Here is a 14,235-nt window from a genome sequence, read left to right as displayed (position 1 = left end):
GAATCTACTCTCCCCAAAATCTCCTTAACTATAGTAAACTGATTGCTTCAGCAATATTTTTCTCCCTGGAGTGGATCTACTTTTCCCAAGACATCACTTACACCCACATGTACTTTTGCAGACTGTGCTTTTTCCCCTTCTCTAAGGCCCTTCTCATCCCCAGGAGGAACCATCTTCTCTCTCACGCACACACACACTGGGTTTTGCTGCTACCAGGACCTTTTAGGCTTAGGTCCAACCCTTTACTGAGTCCTCTATCTGCGAGGACACACAGAATTTACTTATAACCTTGTGCTGTCCTCTTTATACCTTCCCCTTACGTAGCCAAGAGCAGAAGGCATAGGATTTATCAACAAAGAAAGCTTCACTGATTACAATAATAAGTTGTTGAATAATAAACAGTTAACTCTTAATGGCTTTATCAATGTACACCCTTTCATAAACCGTTCTCTAGACAACACTCTCAAACAATCACTTCACAAATCCCCACAGACCTCTCTCTCTCAATTCTCAGTCCTAACCCTATCTGCTTCTCACAGCAAAGCACAGTTTATATAGCACCCCCCTTTCACCCCCTTCACCCTCTCAGCCAATCACACATATGCAAATCCACCATTCACCCAATCACTCATATCTCCCCGCCCCTGCATAGAAATACTCACCTTAAACCACAGATATAACAGGAATACATAACCATAACCATAGGCTTATTATAAACAGATGTGAAACATCACAGGCTCACTTGAATGCCTAGATATGTTTACCTTATGGCTAATTCTACTTTTTTTTAAAGCTATAATTATAACCTGCTGTTACACTGGACTCAATAGTAGCTTCACAATCCAAGCAACTGAAAAGATCCATACCTGCTCAGCTCCAGCATTTCCAAACCATTCACTTGGCCCTAGTTTATGCAGCTTTAGGCATTTCTTGAACTAGACGTGTCTGAAGCAGGCTACATAGAGAGAGGCTAGAATAAGGGGTCTCCAACCTTTTAGAGTCAGTGGGCACACTTGACATTTTGGAAGAGTGTTGTGTGCACTTTAAAAAAAGTGGCTGCTATAGTCACAAAACAACTATTTTCTAGAAGGCAAACAGGTGAGACTATAAGAAAAGTAACTTGCTCAAAAATCTAATGATCACGGCAAACGTGGGCTCGGAGTTCCAATCCACAGACCCACTCTTCTGAACCCACACTTTTCTGTTCCAACACTCATTTTGCAAAAAGCAAATTGCTGAGGCTCAGATGTGGGGCCCAGAGGCACTCTTGGAAATGAAGATGGTGTTGGAGGCTGACACTTCACTTTGCAGCATGCCAGCCTCCAAGTTAAAGGTTAGAATTTTTTTTAAAAAAATTAAGTTAAAATCAGGAGAGGAAGGGAACCTGGCAGGCACCAAGAGAGGTGTATGCAGACACACAGGCACCACGTTGGGGACCTCAAGGCTAAACAGAGTGTCTAGATCAGGGGTTGGAAATTCAGTGCCCACCAAGTCTGTACCTGCCGGATCCCCTTGTGTTCCCTTTGTTTTCTGCTGCCTACCTTCCTAACGCTCACCTCAGCAGCATCAAAGCCCTAACTATGAAGTGGGCCAATTGGGAGACTTCCATTGCCCCCTCTGCTCCTGATCTACTGACTTCATTAGGGCTTCAGTACTGCTCAGGTAAGCACAGATGTAGGCAGCAGACGGAGGGAATAAGGAAGAAGCGCAGGTGAGAATAGAGAGAATATAGAGACGGGGGGCAAAAGAAAAATGAGAATCCAGAAAAGGGGGGCACTCCCAACATTTCACCCCTAATGGCAATTTGTGGTGGTGCTTGGGATATTTTCAAAGGGTCAACTGTGCCCACAGGCCCAAAAAGGCTGCCTACCTGTAGGCTAGACAGAGATGATCAAGGCTAGATAATGAAAAAAACCTTTGGCACATTCTTGTAAAGCTATTTGTGACCTTGAAAGAGTTGACCGAAATAACCAACCCATACAGAACAACCCAACTTGTCTCACCCAAAGAGGAGCAGCTTAGACAGGCGCACAGGCCACGCCTGTCTAAAGGCGAGATGGATCTGAGGACATAGTACCTGGAGGGCATTTCTTGCATCTGTGCCCATCATCAGACAGATAGAAGTCGTTCGGCTCATCGCTCTGCTGCAAGGCCTCAGGAGCACAGTTGTCTGGACCCTGCATTCGAAGGCGACTCGCTGCCACGGCGGCATGCTGACAGCAAAGACAAGAGAGGAGGATGTCATTTGAGCTTGCTGTGCCTCTCTCAGAAGGCCATATGCTGAAGTGGCAACGGCTCTTGGCCATTACTGCCCTCCCATAACTGCTCCTGTGCTCCTTCCCTTTCTAGCTGCAAAAGCCTTCTCCGACTTGGTGCTGCCCAGATGTGTCGAAACTACAATTCCCATCACTGCCTGTCAGCCAGCACATCACACAGCCTTGCTGGCTGGGGAAGATGGGGACTTGTAGTCCTTACACATATGGATGGTGCCACATTGGGGAATGCTGTTCTAGAGAGGGGTGGACAGAAGGTTTATCTTCAGATGTTTTGGACTTTACCTCCCAGAAGCCCCTGCCAGCATGGCCGAGGGTCAGGAACGCTGGTAGCTGAAATCCAAAAAGATCTGGAGATCCACTTTCTCTCTGTTGCTCCTCTAGAGAGAATCTACGACACTGCATCAACCCAGATGTATTCTATGTTGCAGAATAAGGTCGCTAGCATAGAATTAGTCAGCTTCTGCAAGATGTCATCTCTCAGTTTTCTATTTTTAAGGGGGGGGGGAGAAGCTTTTTGTTATAATTACATAGTTACAGAAGCCAGCCCTACACATTCTCATACTTATAGCTGTAAGCAATACACCTATTATAAGCTAGTGAGGGGTAGTGGGAGAAAGCACTAGACATGGGCCAGGAAGACCCGATCGATATCCACTCCACAAGGTTGTTGTGGAAGAAAAAAGTGGAAAGAAACAGGAGCACAAATATATGCATTTTTAGACAGAAAAAGGTCCTACAGCTCCCAGCCAGCCATGCTGACCGGGGCATGCAGGGAGTAAGAAGACTTTTTTCTGTCTAATTACGCCTTTAGAAAACTTTTTTTGTTTAGTGTAGCAGCAAGCCCTTGTGTATAAACTACCAAGATAAACTTCCAAAGTGATAGCTGCTTTAAAAAAAATGAAAAGCAGTGCAGAAATCATCTGAAATAAATGGTTTTGGTATCCATCTTTTGACAAGAAAACTTGAAGTTCTACTGGATCTTCTGTGCTAGGAGGATGCCCTAAGCCGGCATTCTCCAACTGGGTGCCCTTCCGATGTTTTGACTCCATCTCCCACAAGCCCCTGCCAATATGCTCAATGGTCAGGGATGGGAGTTGTAGTCCAAAACATCTGAAAGGCAACAGGATAGAAAGGCAGTCCCAAAGAGATGGGAAGCAGTATCTCTCCACCCGAAATATTTTTTCCCTCATGCTCCTCATTGAAATTATCATCTTAATCTCTTACATCAGCCCTTGTCAGCATTGCAATGGTGAAGGATGATGGGAATTGCAATCCAGCAACACCTGGCGGGCCACATACTTTCCATTGCTGCCTTATATACAGCAGTCATCCTTACAACCAACTTGCAAGGTAACCGTGAGATCTGGGTTCACATCCCAAGTTTTGAGCCAACGTGATCCACTGGTTCTTAAACCCATCATGATTCCTCACAATCCAAAGTACAGTTCCGTTTACTGCTCAATAGCCAACCAGGCATTCCCTTATACATCAAACTTAAACTTGAAAACGAGATATAAAGTGTCAACATACAAAGGAATCAGACTAAACATGATTAAAAATAAGATATAATTAACAAGCCATTAACAACTGATTGGTATCCTAAAAATTATTAAATTAAAATGGCTCAATGACCTCTGTTGAAATAAAGATCTTCCTCTTCCCTAGAGCTAGCTTAACAGATGTAACAGTGCAATTTGTCAAAAAAATCCAAAACAGACAAACAAAGCAAACTTTACTTCAAACTGATAGAAGAGATGATGGTTACCCATGGTACACAGGCTGGGCCAAATACATTATGTACAAATCTATCAGTGCTGTACAAAAGGGCAAAAAATCGACACACTCTTTACAATGGATACAGCTTCCCCTACAACTGCTACTAGAACATGTGGGTTGCACATTTCACATATCAATATGTCTTTGCATAGATATATCCAAGTTCATCCCCTCCTATCTATTTCTTGTGCATGGGCGTGAAATTCTGGGACTAGCCTTTCAAGTAGTTCACTAGCTGGAATAGATGACTGCTTGCTAGTCCTATACATGTGTACTTGAAAACAAGCAAGCAAGCCCGCAGAATTTAGTGGGTTTACTACCAGGTTAACCACACACAGGGCTGTAAGCTTAGAACCCTACACCAGAGGTGTGGATGGAAATTTCAGGTACACAAGGAGAACTTAGAAAGGAGAAATTTAAAAAGTATTTTCACTTTCTGGTTCTGCTGCAATCTACAGATTGAAGATATTGAAGTGAGAACAAGCAATTCCTTGAGAAGCGATTTGTGGGAGAAACCCCAAAGATCAGTGGATTGATGTAATTCCATTCCAGCCAGCATAGCTAGGAATGCTGGAAGTTGTAGTCCAACACCTCTGGAAGGTACCAGGTTGGAGTAGGCTACATTACAAATTAACAAATGTATTAAGGCATAAGCTTCCACAGAACAGAGTCCATTTCATCAGATGCATTGGTGTTATCCTAAGCTGGCAAGTAGATACACACAGTTGTGTATAAGGGTGTGTGTGTTGGGATTACACGTCCTCCACCCAGGGTGCTTTGTTTTTATGCTGCTTGGTGTTTCTTTCACTCTCCTGATTGCTTTTACACCACTTGCTTATATGGTGGCATTTTAATGTTCTTGTTTTAATGCTTTTGGCTTTGTTTGTTCTGTTGCAATTTTACCTTTTTGTAAGTCCTGGGATCCTGCTGAAGGGCGGAGTATTGATCAAAAATGAAATGAAAAGTTGTTAGGTCTTGAAAGTGCCACAAAAGCACACAGATCCAGCTGCTCCCAGCATGCTGGCTGGGGCATACTGGGAGTTGTAGGCTTTTTTTCTGTCTAAACATGCATAGGATTGCACCTTCAATCATCTTTAAATGGTGTTGTGTATTGCTTTAGTTGTGAAGCACACAATTAACATTCTTCTTCTCCCCACTACCGTTCCATGCTTCACAACTGTTTCAACACTCCCAATACATTGGGGCAGGGTGGGACGGGGGGGGGAGGTGAGAAAGAAAATAAGTTTTCCAGTCCTGATAAAAACAAAGACATATGCGGGGCATGTGTGGTTTCACATTTTAAATCAAAGCACCATCACGATAACAGGAATAGATTTGAGAGTTCACTTCTGCTGCCGTTTATTGGGGATGAAGCAGCATTTTCTTGTAGAAAAGAATAAGATGTTTTTATGAAGTAAAAATAATAAAATGAGCATCAGTGATCATGTACGTGCTCATCCGGCCACCCACTGACTATAGAATGTTTTTAAAAAGAAGAAAGAAAAGATGTTGCCATGAACAGCATCCTCCTCAGTGGGCTCCTGTCTGCAGGCACCCCCATCATCTGCCATTCACTAGGTCAGGTGTGCAGAACCTCTTCCAGTCCAAGGGCTGAATTCCTTTTCAGAGAAATTTCTAGGGGCCTCATTCCAATGGTGAGTGGAACAAAAGGGGGCCCAGCCAAAAATACCAGCATATTTTTGCTTAAAGCTTTTACCACCCATAACTTAGCCTTAGGAGAGGCAGTTCAATCTTTTATAATGGGGGAAAAACTGCACAAAAGCCAGAAAACCACCAGTGGGTGGGGCCAGGGGAAGGGTAAACCTCAGAGGGCTGGATTTGGCCCTGGGGCCTAAGGCTGTGCACCCCTGCTCTAGGTGGTTCCCCCCCCCCCGGGCTATGGGGTGCCTAGATTTCAACCCTGAGGTTGAGGGGTACACCAGTGGTTTTGTGAATATAAAACCCTGTTTTTTCAAAATAGGGTAGATCGGCAACTATGCATTTCTTGGTCCCAGAAATCCGCCTGCACAGCACCTAGTAGAGCCTAACCCAGCCAACAATTTTTACTATGCCCCATGTTAATACTGTGATGCACTTTGTGGCTACAACAACCCAGCTTCTTTCTCTCCTCTCACTTTGCTTTCCTGAACATCCAGCCTGGAGGACTCGAAAGCTCGCTCATCATTTTGGTTTGTCCTGACTGTGAACTTGGGAGTTTTACTGACAACACAGCTTTCATTGCTTTTAAAAACTGTTAGCATGCCAAGCTGAATCCTAGAAAATTTTGAGGTCCTGTTCCCTCCCCAAGGGATAAAGATCTTATACCCTACATAACTGTTTTTAGCAGTAGCCTAACAGGTTTGCCTGCCCTATCCTACAGCTCTCATTAACCTAAGCGGAAGGTATGTTATCAGCAGTTCAGTGGGGTGTTCTTTCACATGCAGGAAGATGCCACCTTACTGGGTATGGAGCTCTACAAAAAAACAGCTTAAAGGCAGATAGTGGAACTTCTGATGGCTGAGGTGTTGTGTTTTGGTGGGGCTTTTTTCTGCATTGAAATTTGAGGTGCATGTCACTCTGGCCCCTGAAAAGATTTTCTTTTCAGTGTGCATGAGCAAGAATTATCCATCTTCTGAGAAGCCTGTCCCTTGTGTTCTTGCACAATCTGAGCATGCCTCCTTTTAAAACAAATGCAAAAGTCTTGTGGCACTTTAGAGACTAATGGAAAACATAAACCTTTGTGGACTGGAGTCCATCAGATGCCTGAAATCCTGTCCTTCGCTGGGAGGTATATCTCTAATCTCCATATCTATACATCACAGTTCAACAACCCATAGCTAGCAGTTCCTTGCAAACCAGGTATCTGTCACACACACACACACACACACCCCACCACCACCACCACAGTTTTCTATTTTCCTCACCAACTGACACAGATGTTCAGCTCAGTCCTCACTGGGCTATTTTTGGTGAGTTTTCTCCCTTGTGGTGTCAAAGTGTCATGTCTCCCCGCACCAGCATCAGGGCTCCTGCAACTATCCTGATTTTCCCCTCTTCCTTTTTAGTTGTTTCAGTGTCATTTCTGCTTGCTCAGGAGCACTGACTTTGCTAGTAGAGCAGGTGAGTTCTCTTTTCCCCTTCTCTCTCTCTCACACACACATACCCACAGGAAAAAATGCTTAGCAGTGGGGGTAGATGGCCAAGATATGCAAAAAGGAGTCTGGGACAATTCTAAGTTATCGATAAGCAAATAGACCACTCACAACCACTAACTGGCAATAACACTCTTATCCCTAATCAGCATGTAAATGGACACACAAGACTATCTCCTCCCCTAGCTGTCCTCCAGATAATAAGGATTGCAATAGGTATTTAACTAGAAGCTATTCTGACATAACAAGAGGATCCACTGCAAGATTGCATATTCCATTAAAACTTGTGAACATCCATAACAATTTCTCATTTCCTAAACACAACTGCTTTAAGACCAGGAAAGCCCAAGGAGAAAAGCCTTCAGCCTTGTATATATATCGGTGGAAGAAGCCCTGGGCAGTAATCCTTGGTACAAGCGGTACATCATTTTGATCTGTAAAATGGGCATATAAGAGCCAAACGATAGGACTGGCAATGGAAACTTTTCTTTTTTTAATCCCCACACTTTTTTTTTGAAATTTCAGGCAGAAAACAGGTGGGGGGAAGGTTTAATCTTCCCTTCCTGGTGCATGCTGGTCCTGATCCAAATCGGGACATACTTACGCTGAAGTAAAAAGAAGGAATAGGTTCAGCTATACGCTATGTGAGGGGCAGGCAAAAAGTAGATCTCTGGGTATTATTTATTGTTTACAACATTTGTATACTGCTCCAAATCTGAACAGATTCCAGAGCAATGAACAAGAGATAAAATGAACAAAGATAAAAAGAACTATGATAATAAATTTTCTCTTTAAAAAACAGAGTGCTAATATTTCCTTGGAACAAAAGAGCTGTTTTCAGGAGGTGCCAAAAACAACACAGAGTTGGCACTCTGCCTGACCTCCAGAGGCAGGGGGTTCCATGGGACAGGAGCCGCGACACTGAAGGCTCTTCTCCGAGTGGACTCCAGTCAGGCCATTGGTCCATGCAGAACCACCTGGAGCATGCCCTCTGATGACCTCAGTGATCGGGCAGATTGGTAAGGGAGAAGGTGCTCTCTCAGATATCTTAGATGTTGTGGATTCCATCTCCCAGCATTCCTGACAATAGGCCATGCTGGCAGGGGCTTCTCGGAGTTGAAGTCCAAAACATCTGGAGATCTAACTTCTTCCCAGCCCTGTGCTATACAATTCAAGTAACTTGCAGTTTTATCTGGAGTCAACAGTCAGCAAACTCAGGGCCAAATCCACCATCCAAGATGTACACAAACCCTTTTTGTTCATGCCTCTCATAACTCAGCTGGATCAGAGGGAGGGAGAAACCAAAGGAGCACACAGCTAACAGATAACTATTTGGATCTTCATTACTCTTGGGCTGCCCATTCCTGTATTGCAGGAGTGGGGGAGGGAGAGAAAGGTGCTTTCCCCACCCACTAGGCAACACACTGCTCCTTATGCGCACACAAACACACATTCACGTGCACTTGCTGGCACAATACTAGCATGCAAGATAGAGGAACGTACCAGGGCAACACCTGAAGAACCCTTCTCACCCATACAGTTCTTTTTAAAACAGGAGTCTGAACTTCAGTTATTAAAACTGGAAACCAGAACAAGTCATGATCCTCTGCCAGGCAAACAAGACAGGCATCACTCTCTATCCCTGCAGCGTGCAAGCAGAAAGCCCTACGCAGCTTTCCAAGGGACAACCAGTTCAGTTTAAGAAGCGCCAATGAAGGCTGTGTTGGGACTGCATCCACCCTCCCTTCCCACCCACATCAAGGAAGGTACCACTCAGCTGCCCAACTACGTTTCTTCCCTCCAGTCCCCCTCCTCCATGGTGCAAAGTCCTGGGGAATGTTCCCAGAGTGAGTCATGAGGTGGAAGGGGACAGGCAAGAGAGACAGAGAAGAGTTCCGGAGCACCTAATCTCTGTATGGCTTGTCAGCCACACGCCTTGCCCCCAATGGGTTGTAGGTACTTGGGTGGTGGTGGTGGTGAAGGTTGGAGTATCAGAACTGGTCTGTTCCTCCAGCCTACGCAGCAACAGCTCCTGAAACCTGCATGACTCAGCACCTCCAAAATATTCTGCAGGGGTAAAGGAAGCCATGTCAGCACCATTTCCACCCTGTAAACACTGCTGGGTTTTAAAGAACTGTGCTGCAGGAAGAGAGACCTATCACCAATCCCACAGGCAGCTCAACAGAACAAAAGTTCAGCAGCAGGTTCAAAACATTAAAATAACTCCTCTGCAAGTGTTCTTACTCTTTCCCCTCCTTGTTTCAGAAGTCTTGCATGTAGCTGAGGAACCCAGACTCACAGCAGCTTCCTCTCCCAACAGATTCGGAGAAATGAAAATGTTCATAACTGAACAAAACAAACCCAAGAGAAAAACCTTCTATCTGAAACTCCAGACTTTCTGTTCTGAGAAATCACAACTTTCTAGCCAGAAAATTGACAGCTACTTCAAAACAAGCATTTGCTTCAAAGCAAATATTTTCAGCATGTAGATAATAAAAATTCTTGTTAATAGTTAACCCTGAGTTCACTTGAACCAACGGAGAGTAATTGGAACAAGAATTGTAAGAACAGCAATGAGAAAACTGTGAAGTGTTTATCAGAAGGAAGAAAGCTGTAGATAAATGTTTGTTTGAAGAAGTGTTTGAGGAATGAGTTTCTTGTTTTGAAACAAGTTATTAACCAGTGTACTTGTTAAATATAAAAATAGATTTTTTTTGCAGATAGATTTGGCCCTTTGGGCATTCTGTAGCCACTAAAGAGAGCCCAAAGGGTTAAATTAGCTTGGAAACAAGCTACATTTAAACTCTGTAGTGCTATGGAGTAGTCTGTGGATGAATTTCGGTGGCAAACCAGCATTTCTTTTGGCTTCCCCACCATTTGCGGGGGCATGCTTGCCCCCCAGACTCCCCCCAAATGTCCCCAGACCTTTGAAAGTTGTCCATCTCTCACCTGTGGTGTCGCAGCCCATTTTGCATCGACAGAGGGTGAGTCAGTCCCCATCGCTCTAGTCTCACTCAGGAAATGCAATGTAACAAAGTAGCGCAAACCCTGTCTGCACAAATCAATCCGGGGAAACACCACAAACAAGAATTTTCCTATCACTTTAGGCCACCTCAAAACATAGTACTTTTCAATGGAGGCAAGTAACACATTCAGCTAAGAAAGGGACAAAGAGGCCTTGCGATATACATGCACAGGTGAGTTGCCTTCCACACCAGTATTCTTCCAGAAATTAGCTTATGACAGTCTTCCCCAACCAGGTGTCCCCCAGATGTGTTGGACTATGAAGGCTGGTTAATGAGATCACTTATGCTTTGGGGGCGATGTAAAACCACAGGCCTCGTGCTTCACAGAATCAACTTCTTGCCACGGGGAAAAATGCAACACGATGATGTCATTCTGTGCCACACCCCTCCGTTCACCACACATACCTCAGTTGCACAACAGGCGGATGCAATCCTTCACACACACACGCTACTTTTCAAAGTCTCCTTTATCTATACATTTCAGAATTGTTTCTTTCAACCTCGGATAAGCTGCTGCTGCTTGCTCCAAACTGAACTTGTCATACCCTCTCCATCCCCTCACACAGAAAACGAGTCAGATAACCAAGAGGTTAAGGGCTGGCCTGCTCTTTGTGCGTTTGTCCCATGGAGACCCCCTGGAAACTGCCACTCTGTGATGACTCATGAGTCCGTGCAAGAACTTCAATACAACCAGAGGGCACTCTCCCTCGCCTTCTCCCTCACAGACCTATGTTCCGGCCAATATGATTAAGGCTGCTTTCCTACACATATATACAAAGGAGTCGGCCCAAGTGAACATCATTGGGTTTAACGCCAAGTAAATATGAATAGTATTTCATTTAAAGTTCTTGCATCTTTTGTTGGGTTTGCCTCTTAATATGTAACAGTTATGTTTTTACATTGGATTGGGAGGGGGTGTACAACACCCTGGGGTCTCTTGTGGATGAAGGGAGGTTTATACAATAAATTTCCAGAGCAGTAGCTGTATTAGTCTGTTGCAACCACACACAGACCTGGCTTACGCAACAAGCCGAAGTGTGGGTTGACTGTGGAGTTGCTGTTGAACCATGGGTTGTCGCATTGTGTGAAACCATAGTTTGTTAACCATGAACAACCCACAGTTCACAACCCAACAACAAACCACAGGTTCTCTTCATCGGTTATTCATGGTTAACAAACCATGCTTTGTTGGTGCGGCTGGGTTCACACAGCACAACAAGCTACATTCAACCCATACTCTGGCTTATCAAGTTGTGTGAACCTAGCCACACACACAAGGAGTCTTGTGGCATCTTAAATACTATTTTTTATTATTGTGGCATAAGCCCACCTCCCCCAACCTGGTGCTTTCCAGATGTATTAGACTGCAACTCCCATAATCCCCATGGCCACTGCTGGCTGGATATAATGGAAGTGGCAGTCCAACACATCTCGAGGACAACAGGTGAGGGAAAGCTGAGAAAACAGGGGTATTTTTTGCTAGGACAGAGAGGCCCACTATAGCAGCAGCATCCTGTCTTCTCCATCTCCACATGCAAGTGGGTGCAGGCAGGGTCAAAGAAGGGAAGTTGGCTGTAGTGGTAACAGACATCGCCTGTTTGCTTCACCACTAGTCTTTGATATACTAAGGGTGCAATCCTATGCATGTTATGACAGAACATGCTGGCTGGGGAATGGTGGGAGTTGTTGGACTTTTTTCTGTCTTAACATGCACAGGATTGTGCCATAAATCATTAAAGGTAGGCAGCAGCAAACACATCAATGCTAGGAGAGTCTGGCAGCTTGAGGCTTGCATATACACATTAACTAGGGACCCTTTGGGAAGGGAGAAGACCCATTCCCCACCCACCCCTTTTCCCAGGAAGACCCAACTTTGGCTTGGATAGAACTACCCCCCAGCGAGCAGGCCTTCTGCCTGCAGAGGTGGGAGGCACACAAAATTGGGCAAACAGCTAAATACATTCAGGATTTATTTAGGTGTAACTGGACATAACTGAGAAGTTATGTCCGGTTTTCCATGTGGGTTTTCCAGAAAATGTGGGTTTTCCAGAAAATTTTGAATAGGAAAATTTTACTATGTAAACTAGTAAAATTTTAATTTTTCTGATGCCTTAGAGCAGCCTTCTGCAATCTGGTACCCTCCAGATGTTTTGAACTATAACTCCCAGCATCCCTTACTATTGCTCATGCTGGTTGGGGCTGATGGAAACTGAAGGCCAACACACCTGGAGGGCTCCAAGTTGAAGAAGGCTGTCCTAGAGAGTGATCTAAATTAGCATGTTTATTTAACTTGTATTTAGTAAACAAATCTTTAAAAGTACCCCTTGTTAATTTTTGTCCCAATACACCACAAGTATTTGAACTGAAATATTTGAGGGGGGAAATTAAAGCAAACTTAATATGATTTACATGTTATATTATGTAAAAAGGTAAAAGTAAAGGTGTCCCCAACCAGTCGTGTCCGACTCTAAGGTGCGGTGCTCATCTCCATTTCTAAATTGAAGAGCCAGCGCTGTCCGAAAACGCTTCCGTGGTCATGTGGCTGGCATGACTGAACACCGAGGTGCACGGAACGCTGTTACCTTTCCCGCTGAGGCGGTACCTATTTATCTACTTGCAATTTCTTGCTTTCAAACTGCTAGGTTGGCAGGAGCTGGGACGGAAGACAGGAGCTCACTCCGTCACGTGGCACTCGGGTCTCGAACTGCTGTCCTGCCGACCTTCCGGTCTGCAGTTCAGCGTCTTAACCACTAAGCCACCGCGGCCCTTATATTAGGTAGCAATGCTTAAAAAAAATAAAATAAAGACAATAGCATGTACTTCCTCCACATTGTTTAAGTTTAAGAAAAAACAAAGCTACTAAAAACTGTTGACATACCAATAGATTTTAGCAACCCAAGGAACTGTGCATGCTGACAACTACTTATCTACAACTTTGAAAACTGCCAAACATGCCTAAGATTTTATTTGTGATTAGCATCCAGTTATTGTTACTAATGAACTTAAGAAACTGAAAAATTAAACACTGGAAAATTTCCTGTTTTGGACAATTTCCCACCCCACATCGCTGTTCAAGATTAGAACAAGAACGCTGCTCTGTCTAGGTCTAGAACTGATCAAGTGTGCCACCCTATGCATGTTTACTCAGAAATCAGTCCCACTTGGTTCAGGTGTTAAGTGCAGCCCAAGTAATCTTAAACATGTATTTATTTTTGTTATTTATATGCCACCCCATAACTGGGCAACTAAGAAGATTGTTAAAGCATCATTTAATTGACATCCCACCTTTCCACTAAAAATAGTACTCAAGGCAAGGTTAGGACAGTTCCTTCCCAAGTCCTAACCTCTAGCACACGTGACAGTATCACTGTGGCTTTCTGAACATGCATCTTTGATTGCCTCCTACGAACACACAAATACAGTTCCAAACACTGTATTAAGGACTGCAGTGTTTTGTATCAGTGGTGTAGTGCTGGGGATTTTCTCACCTCACTTCTAAAGCCACTGTGTTTTTAAACTGGAAAGGCAAGAGGGTTAACCAGCAGCACATCACAGGGCCTGAGGCCATTCTAATTTTTGATCTGGGAATCCTGCTACAGAGTTACAGCCATCACAATAGTCATAAAAATTGGTCCACTAGATGTATATAAGCTTTCTCCCCTAAGAGTATGGTAGATAAAGGCACAGGTCTCTCCACTGAAATCCTTAAGGCAACCTTCTTCAGCCGGGTACTCTCTAGATTTGGACTACAACCCCCAGCATTCTTGACCATTGACCATGCTGGCTGAGGATGATAGTCATTGTAGTCCAAAATATTTGGGGGGCAGCAGGTTGAGGAAAGGCTACCTTCAGGTTAACCACTTCCATCTGTCAAAAACAAAAAAGCGAAACACCCCAACTAAAAATGTTAGCCAACTTGTTTGGTTTTAATTCTCCTCCTCTCTTCTCCAAGTACTGCACTTGTCCCAGAAAGTCAGAATGCCATGCAAATAACCTTACTTAACT

The 14,235-nt window shown here is 44.2% G+C and overlaps 1 protein-coding gene across 6 annotated transcripts in view; it reads right to left on the bottom strand.

The window, feature by feature from the left end:
- LOC146340660 (tumor necrosis factor receptor superfamily member 10B-like) overlaps window positions 1-14,235 on the bottom strand; it is a 36,192-nt gene that overhangs the window by 19,030 nt on the left and 2,927 nt on the right. For 3 of the 6 annotated variants that reach the window (XM_084803978.1, XM_084803980.1, XM_084803983.1), the window contains exon 2: window positions 2,078-2,213. In XM_084803978.1, coding sequence (XP_084660104.1) covers window positions 2,078-2,213 — 136 coding nt within the window. Of the gene's footprint in view, window positions 1-2,077; window positions 2,214-9,448; window positions 9,536-10,153; window positions 10,351-14,235 lie in introns of those variants that run through there. The other 3 variants (XM_084803984.1, XM_084803981.1, XM_084803982.1) reach the window with 3 other exon arrangements.

This window comes from Heloderma suspectum, chromosome 6, assembly GCF_057233095.1.
Source record: "Heloderma suspectum isolate Gila_16-S chromosome 6, 16-S_ref, whole genome shotgun sequence".
NCBI classification, from domain to species: domain Eukaryota; kingdom Metazoa; phylum Chordata; class Lepidosauria; order Squamata; family Helodermatidae; genus Heloderma; species Heloderma suspectum.
This window is presented reverse-complemented; position numbering and strand designations above follow the sequence as displayed.